This window comes from Penicillium paradoxum (genome assembly GCF_028828445.1).
Source record: "Penicillium paradoxum strain IBT 22861 chromosome Unknown utg000002l_segment0_segment0, whole genome shotgun sequence".
Lineage (NCBI taxonomy): Eukaryota > Fungi > Ascomycota > Eurotiomycetes > Eurotiales > Aspergillaceae > Penicillium > Penicillium paradoxum.
In genome coordinates, this window is record NW_026643180.1 from 1,851,165 (window position 1) to 1,868,633 (window position 17,469).

The 17,469-nt window shown below is 47.8% G+C and overlaps 6 protein-coding genes across 6 annotated transcripts; 2 read left to right on the top strand and 4 right to left on the bottom strand.

Annotated features, from left to right (window-relative positions):
* Nucleotides 1-140: 140 nt before the first annotated feature.
* N7457_000689 (uncharacterized protein) lies at nucleotides 141-2,015 on the bottom strand (the record flags this gene model as incomplete). The annotated part of the gene is made up of 1 exon (XM_057171757.1): nucleotides 141-2,015. One exon carries the CDS (start codon nucleotides 2,013-2,015, stop codon nucleotides 141-143), a length of 1,875 nt encoding a protein of 624 aa, XP_057035660.1.
* A 670-nt stretch (nucleotides 2,016-2,685) lies between these two features.
* On the bottom strand, nucleotides 2,686-5,048 carry N7457_000690 (uncharacterized protein; the record flags this gene model as incomplete). Its single annotated transcript, XM_057171758.1, has 10 exons — nucleotides 2,686-2,828; nucleotides 2,881-2,973; nucleotides 3,033-3,092; nucleotides 3,149-3,282; nucleotides 3,341-3,435; nucleotides 3,493-3,650; nucleotides 3,701-4,081; nucleotides 4,133-4,389; nucleotides 4,445-4,821; nucleotides 4,902-5,048. The coding sequence occupies 10 exons, from the start codon at nucleotides 5,046-5,048 to the stop codon at nucleotides 2,686-2,688; spliced, it is 1,845 nt and encodes a 614-aa protein (XP_057035661.1).
* A 2,295-nt stretch (nucleotides 5,049-7,343) lies between these two features.
* On the top strand, nucleotides 7,344-8,972 carry N7457_000691 (uncharacterized protein; the record flags this gene model as incomplete). Its single annotated transcript, XM_057171759.1, has 1 exon — nucleotides 7,344-8,972. One exon carries the CDS (start codon nucleotides 7,344-7,346, stop codon nucleotides 8,970-8,972), a length of 1,629 nt encoding a protein of 542 aa, XP_057035662.1.
* A 415-nt stretch (nucleotides 8,973-9,387) lies between these two features.
* N7457_000692 (fungal specific transcription factor domain-containing protein) lies at nucleotides 9,388-11,214 on the bottom strand (the record flags this gene model as incomplete). Its single annotated transcript, XM_057171760.1, has 4 exons — nucleotides 9,388-9,783; nucleotides 9,840-10,128; nucleotides 10,186-10,594; nucleotides 10,650-11,214. 4 exons carry the CDS (start codon nucleotides 11,212-11,214, stop codon nucleotides 9,388-9,390), a joined length of 1,659 nt encoding a protein of 552 aa, XP_057035663.1.
* A 1,369-nt stretch (nucleotides 11,215-12,583) lies between these two features.
* On the top strand, nucleotides 12,584-13,403 carry N7457_000693 (prefoldin subunit 5; the record flags this gene model as incomplete). The annotated part of the gene is made up of 4 exons (XM_057171761.1): nucleotides 12,584-12,689; nucleotides 12,754-13,076; nucleotides 13,150-13,267; nucleotides 13,345-13,403. Coding segments are annotated over 4 exons (606 nt in total), but the record flags the coding sequence as incomplete, so codon positions are not given.
* A 331-nt stretch (nucleotides 13,404-13,734) lies between these two features.
* Nucleotides 13,735-16,495, bottom strand: N7457_000694 (uncharacterized protein; the record flags this gene model as incomplete). Its single annotated transcript, XM_057171762.1, has 7 exons — nucleotides 13,735-14,332; nucleotides 14,387-14,677; nucleotides 14,732-15,318; nucleotides 15,393-15,780; nucleotides 15,838-16,315; nucleotides 16,368-16,390; nucleotides 16,464-16,495. The coding sequence occupies 7 exons, from the start codon at nucleotides 16,493-16,495 to the stop codon at nucleotides 13,735-13,737; spliced, it is 2,397 nt and encodes a 798-aa protein (XP_057035665.1).
* Between the last annotated feature and the right edge of the window lie 974 nt (nucleotides 16,496-17,469).

Here is a 17,469-nt window from a genome sequence, read left to right on the forward strand (position 1 = left end):
TGAATTTCATTCATTGCATCCACCATCTGAGGCCAAGGAAAGCTGAAAAAGAAGGTGATTTCAGATAAGAATAGTGTTGCATAAAGAATAGATCTTTGTGCAATGGTTTCTCTAGCTCAATATACGGCCCACAACGTTGTTTAAGAGTGCCAAAGTCGAAGATTTTTTGCCATCGTCTCAAAGCTAGCCTCTGGCCCAGTTTGCGTCTTCCGTAAATCTTCTCTTATGGCGTCAATCCCGGCTCCATCACACGGGTCAGATCCCTGCACAGTCCCCTGCAGCCATTTCATATCTTCCAAGTCAATCATCACAAGGGAGTGCGAGGCGGAATTCCACAGCACGTTGCGGTAAGCTGCATCTCTCTGAATGACTCCATGCTCTTGAAGAATACTCTGGAGTTCCTCCAACTGCATCTCAATGAAGTGACGCAGTCCGGGGCTGACTTCATGGTCTAGTCGAATTCCTGACCAGCTAAGGACCAGCATGTAGCGCATCTGACTGCCATGATACCAGTACGGAAGCTTAGGCTCGAACATCCCAAGACAGACAGGAATCTTAGATCCCTGCAACGCTATCAGATCACGATAGTTACGTGCTTCGCCTTTGATCCTGCGCGATTGCCTCGCAGTGGTGGCCTTGATTAACACCGTATACCCGTGAGAAAGCAAAACTGCCTTGATGAGATAACAGGTTCGGCCAATAACATGCAGCTGCTGGAATCCTTCATATCGACTTTCTAGGAGCTGAGCACTCAGCCTATCCGTGATCTCCTGGGAGTTGATTGAATGTCTTTCTATGCCGTGATCACTAGCATTCGGACAATCTAGATCCAGATAATCCTTTTCAGAAGTGCCGCGGAGACATGCCATGGTACAGTAGGGTCTCTCCTGCAGATCAGTGTTCTGCGAACCAGCCTGCCCAAGATCGCCATTGTCTGTGTGCAAGTTGCTTTGCAAAAGATTCCCCCAAAATCGACCCCAGAAGGAATTCTGATACAAGTATTTGGCTGGTGGTCTGAGTCGAATGTTATCCGGCGTTTGGGGCATGAGGCTTGAATAATCCTCGTGGCTCAATTGAAGGGAGCGGAAAGCTGTATCGTGCCACTCGTGGGATGGTCGAGCGACAAGTAATGACTGGAGTGTGAAAGCGAGTACCTGACCCAAAGCCGTGCGCCGAACCCAGGTTGAATCTGCATCATATCCATGAGCAGCGACATCTTGGCCAGGAACACAAAGGTAATATTCGACGACGCCGGGGTCTATGGTGGAAATGTGAACAAATACAAAAGCCTCTCCAGTGCAGATGTAGCCGTGCTGAGTTCCAGCAGAAATCATCCTGGAAAAAAGTCGAATGATTGCGTGGACTACCATAGCGGTGGAATGTTCTTCGTATGTACTAGGTTCTTTCCCGAGGATATCAGACGTTTCTATCGCGCGCAACCCAGCAACAAGTTCAGGTAGAGTCAAACAGTATGGTGGGATGGCACTTGTTGCATAACATGGCTCTTCAAACCCCATCGTCGAAATGGCAACGCAGTCCTTATGCGGCCGATCGAGCATCAAGTGTCCGCGGAGCCTAAACGTGTTTTGCAGGGTCGCGTCCTGATTCATAAATACAACAATCTGTTTGAGAAAGTCTTCCATTGTTCGGGCTTGAAATATCTTCAAGCCAGTTTCTGACATGATAGGTGACAAATTTATCGCCTCGGCAGATGATTGAAGAAAGATTCCCTGGTCAAACAGACCGGAATGGACAAACGTAGACACCCCCATGAGATTGGTCCATATCTCTTCTTGCAGTCGAGGAAACTCTATCCAAGGCTGGAGTCGAAGTGGCTTAAATCGAATATCACCCACGAAATTGTTCTCCGGCCATATGACGGAATGTGTCTGAATGTTAAGTGCTCGTGCAAAATGGAGATGAACATCCCGAAGATGTTCGATCAGCGTGACAGCGGGCAGAGCTTGTAAGATTGGTGAGGTGAATTGAAGAGAATGGAACTGTGTGTAGTCCATTGGTGGTTCTGTACATTGTCTCTTGCGTGGTAAAACAACTCTGGTGTGTGCAGTCTCTTCCCTTGTGCTTTCTTCCATCGGATGCTGATCTTCCGGATTTAGTTGGTCCATGGGGATGGTATGGTCATGGAAGTATGAAGATAGAATCACAAGTGAGACAAAAGAAGTGAAATAAAATGCGAAGAATAGCTATGAGTAAACGACAGGCGAATTCAATTGTTGCGTTGAAGTTGTCTTCTGGATTAGGTCGCATCCCTCCTGCCTAAAAAAGAAGCACAATATGTGTACTTGCCTTGTCTATCAACCCTCGATGAGTCGCTACGTGAGTTATGCATACATGAAGTACCTACATAGGATGTAGATAGTTACATACAGGTACGTGTGGGCAGTACATCATATACGTACATAATGTACACGCGCATACATACCTACATGTAGCTACAGAGGCATTCAGGTACATGTGTTTAGATCGCTATCTTCAAATCATTAAATGACGCATGCTTGATTTGTATTCTGCATAACGAGCTATGTAAAGGTTGTGATTCGCGCAAGTATTATGTAGGTAACTATAGTATACCAAACGTTCAAATGGCAGACAGGCAAGAAGTATAGACTCAGCAAACAGTCGGATTTCGAGGACACCCAGTGTATTGAAGAACTCAACGAGAGTTTATTTCGCCACACCTTCGCCCGTTGCAATGATAGGCGCTGGCTTGGGGATATTTTGTCTGAAGATATAGTGCTTGATCCACCAAGGAAGCCATACAGTCAGCTCATGGGTAATGAACTTCTTGGTTGGAACCGAGAAAACCTCTGAAATATGTGTCAGTATGTGATCACCTGGACCCTCTGAACGTTTACTTACGATCCAATTCTTCTAGAGTAAGCTGCTTGGTTTCTCTGACAAAGCAGAAGATCATGCCCCAAGCTATAAGATTGAGACCGGCGTAGAAGCCAACTAAGAAAGTATGGAGTTAGCCATTGAAATCGGACGATAGTTTCGCATTGTCGACTCACAAGCACCAGTTTGGGTCATAACGGTTCTCATTCGAGGGAAAGTGAGACTGAGAACGCCGGCTGGAGAGTAAATTGTTAACAGGATATTTGGTCAACTTATTGTTTGGACCACTCACCAAAAGTATTGTTGATACAAACGGCCCAAGCCATTCCTTGCTCACGCTGGATAGTAGGGAATACCTCGGCCGAGTATTGGAAAGCGACTGGCCCTTCACCCAAGGAATAGGAAATGGTAAAAAGATACACAAACCTACAAAACGAATAATTAGCCTAGGCCCAAATAGGGGTGATATCATCATGAAACTCACAAGACAACTGGGGCAACCTTTGCGACATTGTTGTCCGTATTGTTCAACAAAGATAGACCAGCGGCTAGCAAGAAGATGCACATGAAAGGGAACGTCTTCATAGAAACAAGTGGTTAGCGCTATCTGAGTAAAAGACTAGGGTTAAGACTCACAATCAAAGTCAGAGCTCTTCGGCCTTTGGTATCGATCAGGAACAAAGTAGGAATGGTGAAAACAACCTGGACGGCACCATAGCCAAGCGACGCATACAAGGCCTGATCTGAAGTGTAGCCAGCATCGGTGAAGATAGTTGAGCTGTAGAAAGAGATAACTAGAGATGTGTCAAGATTGGCTCCTATGGCAAGACAAAAAGCAACTTACTGTTGATACCGCACATTTGCTGGGCCAACATAACGGTGGAAGCACCGTAGTTGGCTCGCCTGATTCGCGGAACGGCAAAGCAATCCCACAGGCGAGAGAAATAGCCTGCACCTCGGGCCTCCTTGAGTTCCTCTTCGTAAATGACGTACGAGTAATAGAAATCTCTCGCAGCAATAATGGGATGGGCGCGTAGGCGTAACATTGATTGGAACCCTTCAGAGTGTCTATTGTGTTTCATGAGCCAGCGAGGAGACTCCGGACAGAAATAGATGCCAGCGCCGAGGACAAAGGACGGGATGAAGGCGGAGCCGAGCTGGAGACGCCAGGCGATCTTGGGAACGTCTTTGACAATAACGTTGGCTGCGAAGCCCAAGAAAATACCTGCCTAGAGTTTAGCTGTTGTTCTTTTGACAAAAAGTTGTAATGAGTTACCTGCTACGACCCAGAGTTGCCAGAACATGACGAGAGCACCTCGAGTTCTAGCTGGAGCCATCTCGGCTGAGTAGATCGGTACTGTGGCATTCTTTGCACCGATACCGATACCCATTATAAACCGCGCGGCGAATAAGCCTTCCCATGACTTTGCGAAGCCCGAACCAATCGGGGTGGCAGTGAGACAGAGAGCAGTGACGAAGATCTCGCCTCTTCGGCCCAAATAGTGATTAAGTGGATCGACAATCCAGGCACCACTGTGTACAGGGTCAGTCATAGAAGAAATGAAATCAAGACCGAAATCCAACTCACATAAGGCCGGCGGTCAAGAAAATGATTGAATTAATAATTCCCACGATCCATTCGTCTTTCCCTTCACCATCAATGCCAAACTCCGTGGGAAAGGATAGATTAGCTCCGTTGGATCCGGTTTGATCCCAACCTTGTGTAGCGGCACCGACACCACACAGGCCAATCGAGTACCAGAGCATCTTTGTCCCGTGCCATTTGTGGTCTTTCTCGTATGTCAGCGCGGCGCGCTCTTCATCGTCGAGCTCAGAAGCCGAATCGAAATCCCCGGGGTTTCGTGCGACCACGGCGGCCCGGCCAAATAGGTCCGCGTACTCGGTCATATTGTGTGACTCAGCGTATGCACGGGCATCGATGATGGCTTGCTCCTTAGAGCTGCGCTGTAGGAACAAAGATAGTCAGCATCTGTACTCGGCAAGATCACAGGTCGTGATGGAACGTTCAATATGATGAGCCTTACCATCAGCGGGTTCTGAATGAGGTTAACACCGAGGGCCTGGCGATGCTCCGCTACGTCTGGATTCGCCGACTCGACCAGCCCCGATGCCTTTGCCTGAGCGATAAAGTCATCGTGAGCTGGAGGGTCCTGGGACACCTTCTCAGCCATGGTTATCGGTGTATTTTCTGGTAGCCCCCGAGAGAAGAACAAAAAGTGACGAGAGTTGTGTCCGATCACAACAGAGTCAAGAGATCATTTGGGGAGCATCGGTGACCCCATATAAAAAGACCTTGAAAACGCCCCGTGGGGTAAGCATATATGCAGATCAGCCCCAAAAGTAACACTGGTGGCTTTTCTAAGAGCGTGACAGTATAGCGCCGTCAGCACTAATATCCTTGGAAGGGATCTTAGCACACGGCGATTGAGCCACATGCGCCATAGTATTCCTTTCGAGGCCCTCTGTATTTCAAGACGGATATAGATCCAAAAGAGGCGCAAATAAGGCTAAGTTGAGGCTGTAAGTGAGCCTTGGATTGGTAATTCACTTCTATAGCAATTAGACAATCTGACTGCCTCGAAGCCCGAGGCCAGTTGGATTGTCAAACGTGTCAGAGTCCAAGCGGATGCGGGGAGGATCACATCCGCATATGGAGGCAAACGGGCCAAGACTTAGCTCGCGTTTCGGTTGGTCATACGACATGTTCCTTTGGGGTCTTTTCGTCTGTGGTTTTTGTGTAGTGCTTTCATGTGGAAGATGTCGGTGGCTGGTGCACGGAGTACCGCACTGTACATGCTATTGACCACGGAAAGGGTGCATCGTCCGTCTCCATGTATCAAGCGATAGGCTATTCGACTCCATGGGGATTCCTTGTACGGCCAAGCACACCCAAAAGTGGGGTTTCTTGGATGAAAAATAAAAAACAAGGGCTGGTGAATACGATGTAACATCCCTGTAGATGCTGGGGCTGGGCTAATGGGAAGGCTGACATCGGAATTAACCGAAGACACCCCATTTCCTCTGGAGCTCTCTTAGCCGGAATACCCTGTTTTCCATCACTTGCAATTTGAGCGAATGCTCTAAACCGCGTTCGAATATTCTGTACTCTGTACGGAGTACTCCGTGCTCTCGCCAACCTTAATCAAGCATCAAAGGGATCAGCCCTCAAGGCTGATTACGCCATTGTGGGGGAAACGGGGGTCCAAGGCTCCCTCCACATTCCTTGCGCCCTCAGCCCACTAGACACCCGTGCTCACGACATTCACGCGCCTCAGAAGCGCGCTCAACTTTGGGGCTAAGAATGATTGGAGCTATGACACATTTCCTTTTCTATCGACTTGCCTCGTTCTACGGGACCAAGGCAGAGTCCAAACAACACCGGCTTGATCCATGTCACCTCGGCCAGTCAAGGTGCAATATTCTCAGAGATTAAAGTGACATCAATCGACATGGTAGATATGATCTAGTTAGGCGCTCTGGAATCTCGTAGCACGTGGGGAGATTCCCTCGTGGCGCAATAAGAGGTAATAAGCCCAACGAGCGTCCTCCTTACTCCGTACAGGTCATAACAAGCGTTCTGTTCAAAATCAGCGCGGGTAATGACTGGATGGGGTAGGTAGTTAGCAGATCACCAGCCAACCCCGAAACCCAAAGAGCTCAAAGAAAATGGCTCTCTTAATGCGCATTACTGAGCGAGGAACTCGATTGCGTAGCCACTGGACGTTCTTGCTTCGATATTCATCCACGTAATCGAGTCTTTGACGAATTTTGTACCAAAGAAAGTGGAAGCGTGTTCCACCATGCCAAGGCCCTTCTCATCACCGGAAAGGGCTTTTTTTCTGCAAACATGTAGACTGTCATGATAAACTTCGGATTCCCTGGTATCAGGCCTGTCCATACCTGTATCTCTGTCATGTTTCTTTCATTGAAGTAGCCATACGGAGTATAGGTAGACGAGGAACTTATGTTTATCTAGAGCTTTGCTTAAGACTTTGATTCATTCCCGTTGTTCTTTCTGAAAGAACCTAGGGCCATTGTTGTAGTGAGATACATGCCTAGGTACTCTTTGTGCTTTCACTTTTCTTCACAACAACAATGCTCTTTTCGCGCTTGGAATGAACATCCTTTGTTGCTTGATGCTAAGGGCTTCTTTGATTCTCTCGGGGATCTCTTTATCCACGGACAATCGTCTTGATCCTACGAGAAAGACTTCTTTGTTTCTCCTTCACAACCAACGCTATACTCACCCGACGACCCAATAAAGAATCATTTGGCTACATAATCGTCGATCGAATCCCGCATTAATCCTCCATATTCACAATCTAACTATCCAACTATCCAACTATCCAACTATCCAACTATCCAACTATCCAACTATCCAACTATCCAACTATCCAACCATCCAACTATCCAACTATCCAACATTCAAACAGAATCCATCCCTTTTCATCTCAAAATCTGACAAAATGCATCGGGTACCAACTACCTACATTAGATCGGGAATGAGCCCTCACCTCGAGACTATGATGTGGAGGCCACTTGGTCTCATTGTGGGTCACGACAATGCTGATATAGAGGCGACCCGCGCCGTAATGCGAGAGTCATACTATCGTATTTTGAGTGAGGACTTGCAACGTGGAACTCCCTGGAACAGAGTCTTTCACCCGGCACGCGTGAGGCAAATCATACAGAGCCTCGTGGACAGGTGGTCGGCGTTTCCAGCAGCAATTCGGGAAAATGTCCCAGATTCCACCGAGGCTACCTTGTATATGTGGGATATTATCCGATTCTACCGATTTACTGATCCTGAGTGGAGAACTGTTCCTCCGCAGTATCAGTTTCTTGCAATGCCCCGTCCAGCTATACCCCCTCGCAATATGAATCTTCCTCTTCATCCCGCGCCTATCCCCGCTGGTGAGATTATTCCTCATCAAAAGTCTGCTCTGAAGTCTTCTCGTCGTACCGCTACTCTCCCTTATCCTGGTCCTCCTCGTCTTGCTGAGGTTGCTTCTACCCCTCTAGGTGTTAAGGCCACGGAAGATATGCTTGATGAGCTCCCTCTCCCTCCGATTGGTCCGATTCTAGCTTCTGTCCCTAGCCTTGCCACGCCTGATAGGCATACCCAGAGCATAAGTTCGATTGCTGGGCTTCTAGCTGAGGTTCCTGCCCCCCCTCCCCGACCTGAGGCTACTAATACCAATGACGATAATGATGCCGCTGGGCCTGCTGACCCTGCTCTAACTGGAGCTCCTAATCCATCCACGGCAGCTCACAAGCGATGTAGAGACGAGGATGATGATGGCGATGACGGCCAAGATGAACAATCCCATCCTCCACCTGCAAAGAAGATTCGGAAGGTAGGAAGTGCTAACTTTAGTCCTGCTTTGCCGATGCCTACCTATCAGAATGCTGCTGAAAACTCAGGTTTAACTACTCTAGGTGGTACTAATTCGGATCAAGCTGATGATCATGAAGTGCAGACTTCGCAGGATGACCTAAGCAGTGACAATAGCGATGTCGAGATGGAAGATATCGAGGCGGAAGAGGTCGAGGCGGAAGATACCGATATAGAAGATATCGAAGCGGAAGATGTCGAAGCGGAAGATGTCGAAGCGGAAGATGTCGAAGCGGAAGATGTCGAAGCGGAAGATGTCGAAGCGGAAGATGTCGAAGCGGAAGATGTCGAAGCGGAAGATGTCGAAGCGGAAGATGTCGAAGCGGAAGATGCCGATATAGAAGATATTGAGGCGGAAGATGTCGAGACGGAAGATGTCGAAGCCGAAGATACCGATATAGAAGATATTGAGGCGGAAGACGTCGAGGCGGAAGATGTCGAGGCGGAAGATACCAAGGCGGAAGATGTCGAAGCTGAAGATGCCCAACAGAAAGATATCCAGCATGAGGATGGCAATATCCAAGGTGAGAAAGTGGAGCGGCAGAGTAACCGGTGGACTACGAGAATGCGAAACTATCTCTCCGGTATGGGCCCTTCTAACGGATCGTCTAAGGAAGCTGTGGGATCTCAAGTTTTAGGAGAGAGTGCAGAGGATGAAGAGGATGAAGAGCTCCAGAAAAGCTTCAAGACAAGTAAGTGATCTGATCATTTCTGGTCATCTAACGCAAACAATCTAGGACTTTATCGAAATGTAGAAGCAAAGGCGGGGGAGAGGAAGAGGTGGCAAAGGGAAATCTAGACAGAGAATTTGGGATAGATATTTTGATTTATGTGCTAATTTTGCGATTGTACTGTTATTATACCATATTGTTTGATTTTAAGCTTCAATATTTTGATATCAAAGACATTTTTCTTCCCTTTCATTAGATTTACCTACATGTACTATCTGTAAGTCACCTGTATATCCATCATCGATGTCCGACAAGGGCATAGCATTACTCCTCGGTATCACAGCCACCCCTTCGAGTTCAAGTATCTGCCAATATAGATGCTATATAAACCTGGCAGTTGGTAATTTCCCATGAAATTTAGTAGTATAACATGACATGGGAAAGTTATATCGGAGGCAAACTAGCATCCGAGGCTAGCAAAGAAGGATGATACGCAAGATTCTCCCAGAAGTCAGTCTCGAAATCACACAAATCCTGGCTGAAGAATGCAGCCCAGTCCCCATTATTCTCTCCTATTTGCGATGGTGCTTGTGTTGGCGGTTGGATTCCTTCCCGGTGGACTGAATCAAGGAACCTTTCGATGGTTTGTGTGGCTTTGGATATCAATGCATAATTGGGATCTCCACGCCGCACAATGCTTCCAACCTGGACTTGTGCAACAAAAATCCCGAGATTAAGTATCGTTTTGGACCATGAAGATCTGGCCTCCGTCAATGTGTGGTGTTGTTTCAACACTGACAGGAGGATAATACCTGCAGCCGGGAGGCCAAAATGGGCAATCTAATGGAATGTTAGCCCGGATGAGTGTTTCGGTCAGTGGATAGAGAAAAGAATACCTTCCAAACTAGTCCGGTTCCAGAGTTGATGAGTTGATCGCGCAAGAGAATTGCTTCCACGACTAGAGCAAGCGTTTGATCCGAGATATCGAGGATCAAAGGGTCAGGTTCTGTCAGGGTATCAAGAAACGACAACTGGAGTAAGAAAAGAACATGTAATTGATCCAGGCGTATGCTAGCTAAGATGTCGCGTTCGAATGCATTCGCTGAGCATTCTTTCAAACTAGCCGAGAGTCGAAACTTCGAAGGCAGGTTGGCCCATTGACTTTCAGCTTTTTGCCGGATGATGCTGTATCAAACAACAGAATGAGCAGGAAATTTATGGAAGAGGCTTTATTCCGCCTACCTGGCTTTGTGGTTGAAATTATCTCGATGTTTGTACCGAGGCAGTTCGAGAATATCTTCTTTCAGCGCGGCGCATAGGGTCGCCCACCGAATACCTGATTTGTAACATATCGGTGTGTCTGGGTTCCATCTGACGGTCTCGTCGCCAAATTCAGAGATGTCTGAAACTTGATCCGAGTCTGTTGGAGTTAGGGGTAGTTGGAAGTGACAGAAACGCTTGCTCATTCGAGGTGGCCGACCAAGGAATATAGCCACATTCTTGTCTGCGGAGTAGATGGTAGCCCAAGCCGCCTTTCGCAATTCTGCGAGAAATCTCGGAATTGGCGGTTTGGTCTTTTCGACGTCTTCATGGTATCCCAGTGCAAAAATAGTCGAAATAACGTCACCGAGTCTGCTCCACGAATGATAACCTGGGAATCTTGTTGAGCCACAACCTTTTTCGAGGAAGATTACAGATTTTCTTACTTTGATCCCCATCAACATGGGTATGTAAAATGAAATTCTCGTACTGCAGAAGCAGCTGGAGGTCGTTCAAGGAATCCAGCGAAAGAGCAATATCCAACGCAAGGTCACCAAGTCTTGTAGATAGCTTCCGAAGGACAAATTGATCCTTTTCTGTCTTGAACAACGAAGGGAAAAACGAAATGTCAATCGTTGCTCGACCAACAGCAGACAGGAAAATGCCTAAACTTTCCCATCGGAAATTCTGGTCCAGAAACTGGGCCGAGAAACTGTCCATATCGGAGGTGCTGCTGAACTGTAAAGGTTCTCGGGAGTTTTGTGTTAGACGTTGTGCATATGCCAAATGCCAGTTTTCCTCTTGCGAGAACGACCTAAATAGACGCGTCATGTTTTCGGTACATTTCTCGGTGAAGGACTCTGCTAGAGCTAGATTTGCCCCGGTTGCAAGCCAAAAAGTAACAAAATCTTTCATGGCGGCTAGAGGGAATGTGTTTAGAAGTTGTCTGAGAACATCTGCAGCTTGGATCAGCAAGATATTCTCGCCTGTGTACTGCGACTGCATGAACATTGTCACATCTGACTCCGAGGAATGGTAGATATCAGACGCATGATAGTCTTGCGGGGAAATTTCGTTGAAGATGGCGACATGACTAGAGGATCCCAGAAACCCAGGGTTGGGATAGGGGTTATTTCTTGGACTGAACGTTGGCGAGGTTTGAGCCGGAGGTGGCCGACTGCAGGGCTAATAAGCACATGGAACTTTACTATTATATGACACATACCTGAGAGAATGTTGTAGGGTTGGAGTAGAGCTCTCCACCCTCCTTCTCCTGAATGGCGTCGTTCGGTAAATGCAGATTCCAGCTCTATCATTACTTGCACATCGAGTACATGCCGGTCGCTTATGGTCGCAGGCTACTTTGGCTTTTCTGCAAGCTTCACATGCTGCCAATCTTGAAGCCATCGAGATACACGAAGCCGAGGATTTGGTAAGAGAGTTGGATTGCGGAGAACGCGGAGCGGAGAACTCAGCTCGGAGTCGGAATGTTCGGAGTGATGCCAGCCTAGCTCTTTCCCTCCGAGATCATATCTACAAGTAGTAGAATGAGTTACTTGCGGGATCGAGTGAGAGGTTTCCTTTTAAATCGTAGACCAAAAAGCTCCGAGGGTTCCATGAGATCCTAGGTTGAGGCTCGCATTTGTCATTGTTAAAGCCGACCTCGGGAGCCCGAGAGGACAACTGGTCCATCCACCTTTTTGATCTTGATAACAACGTCTTCCTTCTCATCTTGATTGGTCTAGATAGGTAGACTGTACCTGGCCTTCGTATCATATACGGAGCAGATCGCTATGTAATAAGTCTACCTTCTACCGTCAAAATCATAGCAACCCGTATAGTCCACCCATCGTGCGGGCTCTGCCATACCCCCGAGGATCAATAATGTACCCAAATAGGCAAAGCCAGCCCTCAAGTCATTAAACGATCAACAAAGAACATTGAGGATACAGATATGCCAAGATGTGCGTTTCACTAGAGCTGTTTTGACTTCCTACATGTAGGTATTATCATCTATTTTCCGACCAGAAGATAGAAAGCAAAGATGTCAAATACCTATTACCATCATTCATGCAGGGGATCATTCCTATATCGAAGAAGTACTCCCTCCAGTCACTTCAAGGTGCGTGGTCTTTAATCAAGATGGATTGTAAAGAAGTGGGGGACGCTTATTACCACTACCCTCCACGTATTGCAGTCAGGTGCGTGTGTATAATCGCATCCCACCACGGATATGGCCGCCAACACTTAACCCCACTATCACCACGCAGGAAACCCAGGAGTTTTCTGAAGCTCTGCCCCCACCATTGTATACCAAACAGTTCGCGCATCCACCGAATGCGAGAACGAGATCTACAACAATCAATTGAAGACATAACAGAGTGTCCTACCCACAAACCAACGGCATAATTTCCTATCCTTCCACCCACATCCCAAGATGGCGCAAAACGCCCCCGCATCCTCAGACGGAGCTCCCGCGGGATCAAGTGTGTCTCCGATCCCCAACATCAAGATGATACTGCAGCGCAGACTGCTTGCTGTCTGTCTCAGATGGAGACCTTGGCTCGGCTAACCACTCGGAAATAGTTAATCTCGCCTCTCTCTCCGTCCCACAACTCCGCGCGCTCCAAACTCGCCTCACTTCCGAACTGGAACACCTGACCACCTCGCACACCAAGCTGCGCGCCGCCCAGGCTAAGTTCCGCGAATGTGTGCGCTCGATCAATGATGGTGTGACTGGAAATGAGAAGCAGGGTACCAATGGCCGCAATGAGATCCTTGTGCCCCTCACCAGCTCGCTGTACGTCAAGGGCCGGTTGACCGATCGTGAGAAGGTCCTAGTTGATGTCGGAACTGGATTCTATGTCGAGAAGGTACGAGACTAGCGGAGGCATATTCATGATTGCTGGTGGTCGGGTTGGATGAGCTGACGAATTGTTTTTACAGACTGCGCCCAAGGCGGTTGCATTTTATGATGACAAGGTCAAGGGCCTGGAGGGAAACTTGCAAGAGTTGGAGAAAATTGTACAGACCAAGAGCACACAATTGCGCATTGTGGAAGAAAGTGAGTTGATCCCTGGTCCCAAACATAGGAGACGGGATTCCTATCGCCTGTTTCGTTCGCTAACCTCTCTCCTGCAGCCTTGAGGCAGAAGATGCTTGCTGGAGAGGGTGCTCCCCAACCCGCTGCTGCAGGCTAAACTTGACAAAGGTGGTGTTGATAGGCCTGCTTGATTTACAATATAGTCAAAATCGGACACAGGGTTTTACCAAGACATCTCACCTTTCTGGAAAAGCCACACTCAAGATGAAGTATAAGACAAAGAACCGGAACAGAGGGATAGAGGAAACCTGGGCTTTCAAATGCAAAGTTCGATTGTTCATACACGCTAAGTCTCAAATATTCTCGGCTTAACAAAAAGGCTGGACGATAGCGATGATTGATCTCTCCCCTTCTTTCCTCTCTTTTTTTTTTTTTTTTCATTTTCCATCAAATGAGATTATCGCAGTCTGGCTCGCAGATGTAACCGACTAGAATAAAGTCCCTAGGTCACAGTCAAGCATGGCGGGCATATCAGCACCTGGGTCCCCCAGCATCCGCGCAATCTGCTGAACGGTGCTCATGAATTTTCTCAACTGTTTATCATCTTGCTCTGTAGTCCCAGCCCTTTCCTGAGCCTCATCCGTTTGCTCCTTTCCCTTCTGTTTATTGTCGTCCTCCGGCGAGGGAAAGAAGAGATTTAGGCTTCCATCCTTGGAAATTTTGTGAACGTCGGACTCAGCCTGTTCACCTAGTAGGTCGTCCCAAGCTGGATCGAATAGGGACGCACCCCAGAATACATTCGGGGTTGTTGACCAGTGACCAGCCGCATATTTGTATTCGTCGAAGCGGGAAATCTCGAATACATAGGGCGTGTCTTTGACCTGTAGCTGAACCGCGGCTTTTTCAACGAAGCGCGTGACTTTTGAACCATGGGCGAACTTTGACTTGCGCTGAGGAGCAGACCCAAGGCTCTTTGCACTCGAGTTCCATTGGAAGGCGATGGAACGCTTGAATCTTTCTAGTTCCGGGGAGACGTCACTCTCGCCGCAGAGTTGAAGTGCTTTAATCTCAAATTGCCAGTCGGACCTAGATATGAAGTAAGCTTCTCGTAGGTGCAGACAGGGACTAGAATCAACAGACCTCTCAAAGTCTATCATGCTGATTTGCATTGGCATTTGGCAATCAATTCGGGCATCGATTTCTTGCGGCTTGAAACACCGAATTCCGTTGACTTCAAATTCCTGCGAGCCCAGGGGGAGTGAGAATTTCGCTTCCACGCGAATCATTGTATCACGGCTCGCCTTATATTCAAAGTTGGCAGAATAAGTAGGTATCAACCTCAATAGAGATCCGATTTTGGCTTGGCCGTAAGGCCTAAGGATGTCGGATCTAATGATTCGGCTGAACATCTTTTCTTGCTGTACTCGGATCCTAAACTGCAAGTCAGCTGGCAATTTATTGGAGTTCGGCGAGTTTACAACATACCCCGGAAGCAAACGCCCTTCGGTGTTCATGAGTGAAATCACCTCACGAAACTCCGAGAACCGAAAAGATGTGCCGTCATCTGGCTTGCGCCATTGTTGCAGAGCAAACGAACCGAATTTCGCTCGCATTTGCAAGAACCCTTGGAATTGCGGAATAACTCGCAGCGCGTGCCTAAGGCGGCTGGTCACAGCGTCCTTGTTACTGACCTTGAGTGCATTGGCAGTATTTCTCCAGTTCGCGGCTACCTCAGGGGCTAGCTCTGGTCCACATAGAACAGCCCTGGAGAACTGACCGGACTTTTGAAGGATGATATGGGTTCTCATGAGCTCCACTGGGGGTGGACCGACAAGCAAAAGCCTGTATTCCGTCTCACTTTGGACCATTAGACTGCGGCACAGCTCTCGGAATTGGGATGCAATGGCGATCATATCCCGCTGGCTGTTTCCAGACACGTAGATGTAGTCTGAGACACCAGACTTGATGTATATGTTAACAGTATATTTCAAACGGATGCCATCGACGAGTTCGCGTCGGGCAGAAAGACTGTAGTCCACGGATGGGCCATCGGATGGCCACAGGAAAGCAAGCTACAGTGCCAAAACTCAGTTAGTGTGCATGAAATTTCAAATCAACAAAAGGGCTGGCAGGAGGCTTTTCATACGGTGTAGAAAGTGGAAATCTTTGGTGGTTTTCGCAGGCTGGACAATCTTGTCTCATAGTATTCGCGCGATTGGGCATTGGCATCCTTAGCAAGTGAATGCGCGCGGATTTTGTCCCATCGCGGTACGCCAAATGAATTTCGCAGTTGTATCATATTGGCCACCATCTCCTGGAGCTGTCTTCGGGCTGCTGAGACCTCAGTGTCTTGGCCCCAGATTTCAACGACCTTTAGGGTGGTTAGTATGGTACATCTTTCAGATAGCGGGAGGTTGTGTTGGGGACTGGCCTTTGGATCTCCATCGCTCATCCTCACATAGGCGCCTGTATCTTCGATGATCGTCTGGCGAAAGTCGATGCTCGAAGCATCTGCCTGTGTCTGCCCTCTTATTCTGTTGTGTCTGCGTCAGTTCTGGGGCCAAAGCAATTGCCAACTCTTTCGTACTTACTTGTTCTGGAAGATTCGACACTCATATGGCAAACGGAAGCAAGCTAGAAAGTTGTTAGCGGCGGAATCATGGACATGGTGAACACACTTGCCATCCGGACGAGAGCCATTGCGCCACTTTGCCTTCGAAGGAAGGTCATTCTGCTTCAAGATGATGGGCCGAGCGCGACTCGCGGGCAGCGAAGAACTTGGGGGCTTTCTGCCATTTTGTGACCGTGAACGTGATTTCCCGTGCGTATTGGAAGTATCAGTGCTCGTAGTTCGCGATGATGTCGGTAAAGGACGTCCACTCGAGGTGGAACGGCTAGTTGTATCCTTGATCGGACTTGAAGCGGAACGAATATGATTTATTTCTTCGGGGACATAGTCATCATCAAAATCAAGAACTCTGCTCTCTGGATACTCGTCCGCTTGGCGACGGGTGTATCTCTTGCCTGGGTCAAAACCTGGACTGGGGCCGTAATTGGGCAACTCCCATGCTAACCAGGCGAGTCAGTAGCAGGAACCATATTGGATAACATTATACCTTACACTTAGCATTGATGCGCTCCCAACTGTAGGACATTGATTAGTCAAATGCACTTGTAGATTCGTGGGTATCTGGGGAGAGGAGAGGAATAGGCTTACTCTTCCTCAGCGGACTGGCGGGGGAATGCCATTTTGACCAAATTCAGATCCACAGGTAGTAACTAGAATAATAAGATGGGATCTCTCAATGATTTGAGGCTGGGGCAAGAAGAAAGATCAGTCCCGGCAAAGAATCGGAGGTGAAAGAAAGAGCTGCAAGGGAATCAAACAGTACAGATGTATAGCAGGCTTCCGGAACAATCCAGGATGTGTGATAGGATGAGAACGAGGTAGGTACTTAGGTAGTATCGCGATTGGGCAGGTGCAAATCGCTGGCACCGTGATGGGAGCCTGCGATAAATCTAAAAGTTACTCACCTTACTTCTTGCTTGACTATCCCGGGGCAGTTTGCTTTTCTAAGGCACCATTAGCACGAGACAATTGGGAAAAGGATGACGTGAAACTGCGAGTTAAGTGACGCGAAACTGCCAGTATCTTGAGGCAGTGATATATAAGCCGGGTTGAAAATACCCATGCAACTCGAAGCATACATGCATATGTACCTTAGGATGGGAGCCCTGGAGGTATATAAGAGGTATGAAGTGCTGGACGTGGAAGTGCAGCGAGTCAGCCTAGACTTTGCGTTTTAAGGATGCGGCCAAGGGTAATGATATGGTCGTTCTACAAGTGTCAAGTAGTATGTCATCATACCTATATACAGGTACATACATCCTAGCTATGTCTACATGTATGTACATATCCATGTATACATAGTACATTGTTGGTATCTCGTTATCTCTCGCATCGTTATGGAGTCAAATATCTCCATGAATTGAGGCGTACTCAACTCAATTTCTACAATAAAGTGAGATGGTTCGCTTGAAAGAGTAAAGGGATACTGGCGGTCTAGTGAACTTTGCCGTCTATCAAACTTCGAATATCCCCTCGAGAATCGTAGAGCTAATGAGGAATTGATTCCAACATAGGGTGTAGCATCCATGGATGAGTACCTTGTATACTAGCATCATGTGTATGATTTGATGATTTTATATAGACTGTCATCAAC